The sequence below is a fragment of the Suricata suricatta genome, chromosome 3, assembly GCF_006229205.1.
Source record: "Suricata suricatta isolate VVHF042 chromosome 3, meerkat_22Aug2017_6uvM2_HiC, whole genome shotgun sequence".
Lineage (NCBI taxonomy): Eukaryota > Metazoa > Chordata > Mammalia > Carnivora > Herpestidae > Suricata > Suricata suricatta.
In genome coordinates, this window is record NC_043702.1 from 1,922,701 (window position 1) to 1,928,129 (window position 5,429).

At 63.8% G+C, this 5,429-nt stretch overlaps 1 protein-coding gene across 3 annotated transcripts in view; it reads left to right on the forward strand.

The window, feature by feature from the left end:
• Positions 1–5,429, forward strand: part of HDAC4 (histone deacetylase 4) — a 236,661-nt gene that overhangs the window by 212,194 nt on the left and 19,038 nt on the right. For all 3 annotated transcript variants that reach the window (XM_029933520.1, XM_029933523.1, XM_029933522.1), the window contains 3 exons: positions 745–852; positions 2,722–2,777; positions 4,341–4,428. In XM_029933520.1, coding sequence (XP_029789380.1) covers positions 745–852; positions 2,722–2,777; positions 4,341–4,428 — 252 coding nt within the window. The remainder of the gene's footprint in view (positions 1–744; positions 853–2,721; positions 2,778–4,340; positions 4,429–5,429) is intronic.

Below are 5,429 nucleotides of genomic sequence, written 5' to 3' on the forward strand. Positions count from 1 at the left end.
GAGCTGGCCGATCCGCTTTCTTGGTCCTCTTGAACGCCCACATCAGCCAGGCACGTCAGACGTGTGTCTCCGTAAACACACAAACCAGGACACGAATGGGGACTGCCCGGTGCGTGTGTGCCACAGGCTTTCCGAGCGAGGGTCCTCAGGGGCCTGGCTCCTCCCGCCCTGCGCTCCCGGCAGGCCGTGCCCGGCCCGTCTTCTTCGGCCCAGAGTCAGGTCCGGCAGGCCGTGCCCGGCCGGTCTTCTTCGGCGCAGAGTCGGGTCCGGCAGGCCGTGCCCGGCCCGTCTTCTTCGGCGCAGTCGGGTCGGGCAGGCCGTGCCCGGCCCGTCTTCTTCGGCGCAGAGTCGGGTCGGGCTTGGGTGGGCCTCCCAGTCCGGTTCCTATCACAGTTGGTTTTGCTGTGTCACCGGCCTGCAGCTGCCGCAGAAGCGCGTAGGAGCAGAGCTCGGTGACCAGATGGCCCCTGCTCCGAGCTCCGAGGACATCGGGGCGATGAAGGGAAGCCGGGGCCCCTCTCCTTCCTGCTGCGTTGATGGTTCTTTTCCTGTTCAGTGTTTTTGGGCATATCTTAAAAAAAAGGCCGAATGTGAGCTGGGTGTGTCCTGAATTAGTAAAAGGGCAGTGAGCAGCCCCGTGCTGGGATTTTGGGGGGAGAGCGCCAGCTGCCTGGCCCCCCAGGAGTTGGGGGCATGGGGTGACAAGCCAGGACGCGCCTCACTGCAGCGCCCGTGTCTCCGCAGGTGGACAGCGACACCATATGGAATGAGGTGCACTCGTCGGGCGCGGCCCGCCTGGCCGTGGGCTGCGTGGTGGAGCTGGTCTTCAAGGTGGCCACGGGGGAGCTGAAGGTCGGTGAGGACGCGGCCCTCTGGGGGGGGGGCGGGTGACAGCCCCCTGCAGGTCCCTCTAGACAAGGAGGCGGTGACCGGGGGAGGGTGGGCCTGGCCCGACCCATCCCGTCAGTCCCTGCTCGTCCGCGGGAGCACCTCCTGCCTCCGGAAGCGCGTGACCGCACAGCAGCTCTCCAAGATCTGGTCTCGGGAGCACCTGGTGCTCTTAACAACGTTGAGGAGCCCCCAGGGCTCCTGTGTCCGAGCTGTCAGCACCCCGCCCACACTAGAGTCCAGCAGGATTGTGGAAACTGTGGATGAACTCGAAGTGACAGTAACGCCCATCTTAGTGGATCAGTCTGGCCACGCGCAGGGTGGGGCTGGGAAGGGGCGGTATTTGCATAGCTTTCTCAGACAACGGTGGGGACTCCTCCTTGATGCTCCGCCACAAGTGGAAGTTTCTGGAAGATGAGTTGCAGTGCAGAACCCGAAGCAGTAGCACTGGACTCTTCTCCTTGGCATTGAACCCAGCGGTCTGTTTTAGGCCAATCTAAACTTTCCTCCGCACCGACTGCTACAGTACGTGTCACTTGTTGGGAAGTACCAGCCAGAGTTAGGGCAACCTTTCGGAATCCTGACACATTTCTTGCACAGGATGTGAGCCATCACTGATCTTCAGAAGCGTTCCTCTAGGTCCCGTGCCCTCAGGAAGGTCTTCCAAACGCAGGCGGGCACTCGCCGTGGGCTCAAGTGACACTCCAGTGTCACCGGCATCCTGTCCTTTCCTTGGTCCACTCAAGGGAGGAGCTTTCCAGAAATTGGGCAGAACCTCTGTCCCCTCAGATGTGGTGGAGAGAACGGGCCGAGTGCCCGGGCCTCCCTGGCAGTGCCGACTCCGGCCCCAGCCACCTGCCCCCTTGTCCTGGCACCATGGTGATCAAGTCCTAGGACGGGGGGCATGGGGACCCCCGAGGGGGGCGCAGCCTGCGCTCTGAACCGGGTGCGGGGTCCGCATGTAGGACGGTGTTGAGGGTGCACAAAGCAGGGGCTCCCACGTGAGGGTGTCCCTCCCGGAGCTGCCCCTGCAGCAGGCTGAACACTGCCTTCCCGGCCCCGTCGCCCGCGGTCGGCACGCCCCGGGGGCTGTCTCCTGCTGGCCACAGAGATGCCCACGTGCACGGTTTCCAGGGCTGTGGCTGCTGAGCGGTGCCTGGATGGGTCTGTGAGGCACACGTGACTTACTGGACCCGGGTCGGGGGAGCAGCTCCTCGCCAGCCTCTGAGCTGGACCTCCTGACTGAGTGGGTCACTTGTCCTCTGCAGTGTCCCCCCGACCCGGGACTCTGTTGTCCATGCTGAGCCCCAACTAGGGCAGGAGCCTTGTGCCCCAGGGGCTCCCGTCAGCTGGCTTCCTGGGGTGCCCGCCCACCCCGGCCCAGGTCCCCCAGCTGAGCTGCTCCAAGCCTTCTTGCCCACGCGCTGTCGAAGATTAAAGTCAGGGACGGGGGTGCCTGGGGGCTCAGTCGGTTGAGCGTCAGGCCATGATCTCACGTTTGTGGGTTCGAGCCCCGCGTCGGGCTCTGTGCTGGCGGCTTGGAGCCTGGAGCTGCTTCAGACTCTGTGTCTCCCTCTCCCTCTGTCCCACCCCTACACACTCTCTGTCTCTCAAAAATAAGCAAATGAAAGAAAAAGTCAGGGACGAAGTCCTTTGTTACCTTAGTAACCATGACAACCAGTAGGCCTCGCAGACCCTGCCCCCTCCTGTCCCACGGCTACTGCGAGTCCCGCTGTGCGGTGACTGTCCTCCTGTGTGGCCTGCGCCGCCTTCTCTCTAACGTGAAACCTGTCTTTCCCCCATTTCTCCCTGCCGGTCGGGTGCTGTGCGCAGAACGGCTTCGCCGTGGTCCGGCCCCCAGGACACCACGCGGAGGAGAGCACGCCCATGTACGTAGGCACGGCCGTCGCGGGGGGGGGGGGCGGGGGGGCCAGGTTTCCAACTCCGATCCGGAAGGGCCGCCCTTCACCCACCAGCTGTGGCGAGGCGGCCACCGACCCGGAGAGGGGAGAGAAACGTCTTCAGTCTTGTACGTGGTTGGCGTGAACTTCACCTGCACCACGATGAGTTCCTGTGGTGCTTCATTGTTCTAGAACATTCTAAGCAAACCCCTCAGGCTCACATGCAGCATTTTAGCTGACCTGCTTGTGGTGTGGTACCAGTGAGACTGACGCCTCAAGGTCATGACCACAGGCTCAGCTAGGTCTGGGCTCCGTCTGGGGCCGTGGGTGCCCCTGACCACGCGTACATCCGAGGAGCCAGCCGAGGTGGCGGGCGCGGCCCGCAGATGGCCCAGGTTCCCATGCGAGGATCAGTGGCAGGTGGGGACCCCCCGGGGCAGTCACAGACACTGGACGCTGGGCCTCACCAGCTGTGTCCTGAGTGCTGTGGAGCCTGGGGGTGGCTTGGCCGTGGTGCCGTCTGGTGGCTGTGGGAAGCCACTCAGCCAGCAGGACAGGGCGTCCCACACCCGGGGGACAGGCAGGGGCACTGGCGCTGCTGGTGGAGGTCAGAGAGGTGAGGTCTGGGCTGTGTCCCAAAGGGCAGGGTGGGTCGGACAGCATGGCGGGGACCTTGCCTGTCTCTGGGAGCAGCTGGAACAAGGCTGAGGGGCTTCAGGCCAAACCCATGTTCCTGAAGGAGCAGACGGGCAGGCGGGAGCCCTGTGTCCTCCAAATCCAGAAGTGAGGGCATCAGGCCGCCACTGCTGGAGAGCAGAGGGAGGGGCTTCAGGTTAGACACAGCCTTACCCAGCCCTGCGGCCTCGTGGCACCAGGACCCAGGACCCTCGGTGTCGTCTAGGAGCGAGACCCTCCTTCCGTGGAGGTGTGTTCCGATCAGACTCGAAGCGGCTGGGCATTCTGTGGCGTGAACCCGCGTGGACGCCCCCGCGGGGTCAGGACGAGCCGTGCCTGCGGCCTGGGGTTCCCGGCCCGGCTTCCAGAAACAGGACCCCTCCCCGCCCGGGGTTTCCCCATCTTTGCGGTAATTCCGGTGGAGGGGCTGCTGGATGTGGAGAGCTTCGGTTTTGCTGAATTGCTCGTCAGCTTGTTTTCTCAACCCCCGGGGGACCCAGAATTAGTCACGGGACCGACTCAGGCGTCATTGTCACATGTCCGAGAGCAGGGCGGATGAGCAGTGAGCGGGGAGTCTTGGTGACCTCCGCCCGTGCGCGTGGGGCCCCTGCCCAGGCCGCCGTGCCGTCCGCCAAGTTCTGGGGCCGGGAGGCGGGGCGTTGGCGCATTGAGGGAGGGGTCCCCGGCCCGGGGCGCACGGCCAGCGGGCAGACCTGTGGGGGTCTGTGCGCCCCTCGGCAGCGTCAGTGAAGGCAGCTGTGAGTTCAGACCGTCATCAAGTCGCACGGGACTCTAGACAGTTCTGTCACCTCTTGCGTAAAGACGGATGAGAAACCAGACCCGTGTTTGCCTCCGTCTCTCCTGACTCGCCTGCAGGGGCTTCTGCTACTTCAACTCCGTGGCCATCGCCGCCAAGCTTCTCCAGCAGCGGCTGGACGTGAGCAAGACCCTCATAGTGGACTGGGTAAGTGGGGCCCTTCCCCGAGAGGGGCTGGGGACTGGGCTGGGCTTTCCCACAGCTGGGGTGGTGCCGTGCGTGTCAGACCCTCCTGGGGAAGCCGGGCGGCCCCTGGGCACGGTGCAGCCCCCACCCGGTTCTCTGCGGGACCCGCCGCCTGGAGGGTGAACGCCAGTGAGAGAACCGTAGGCCGTGTCTGACCTCACAGCAGCCACACGGCCGCCTGTCCGGGGACAGCCCTTGACGTCATTCATTGTTCGTTCTCTCTTGTTCTGTTGGGTATTTGTGATGTATTTCATAGAGTTTGTAAGGGGAAGGACAACAGGCACTCAGGGGGTTATGTGCCTGCAGAGGCCTTCCTGGGGGGGGGGTGGGGGTGAAGTAACACCACACCACCGCCCAGCAGAGCCCGCCAGCTCTCAGGTGCCGGGCACTGGTCACGGGCGCGTACATGCCGGAGGCCATGCAGCCGCCCGGGGTCCGGACCCTCCTCGCCTGTCCCCCTGTCCCCGTGAGCCGGGCCTCCGCTCAATTAAATGTCTGACTCTTGGTTCCTCCTGAGGTCATGATCTCATGGTTTGGGGGGTTCAAGCCCCGCCTCAGGCTCTGTGCTGACAGCGTGAGGTCTGCTTGGGATTCTCCCTTTCTCTGCCCCTCCCTTTTCGTGCTGTCTCTCAAAATAAACTGTAAAAAACTATTTAAATATAAATTTAAAAAAAGAGAAGCAGTTTGTCATTTAAGCTTGGGGCTGGGGACCCCTGTGCCGTGTGCACCTGCCACCCCCAGCCCCCCGCGATGGCCTCCTCCTGCACCCCAGCGCCCAGCTCAGCGCTGGCGCCTCTCCTGTGCTTGCAAGTGAACCGCTGCAGTCCACGCACTTCTCACAGACGTGGCCGTGGCCAGATGATCTTGTCGCAAAAGTCGTGGCCTCTGGGTGGGGCTGGAACGCCAGCCTCTTCCCCTTCGCTGGAAAGTATAGTGTGCCACGGTCAGTGTGCCAGGGCCAC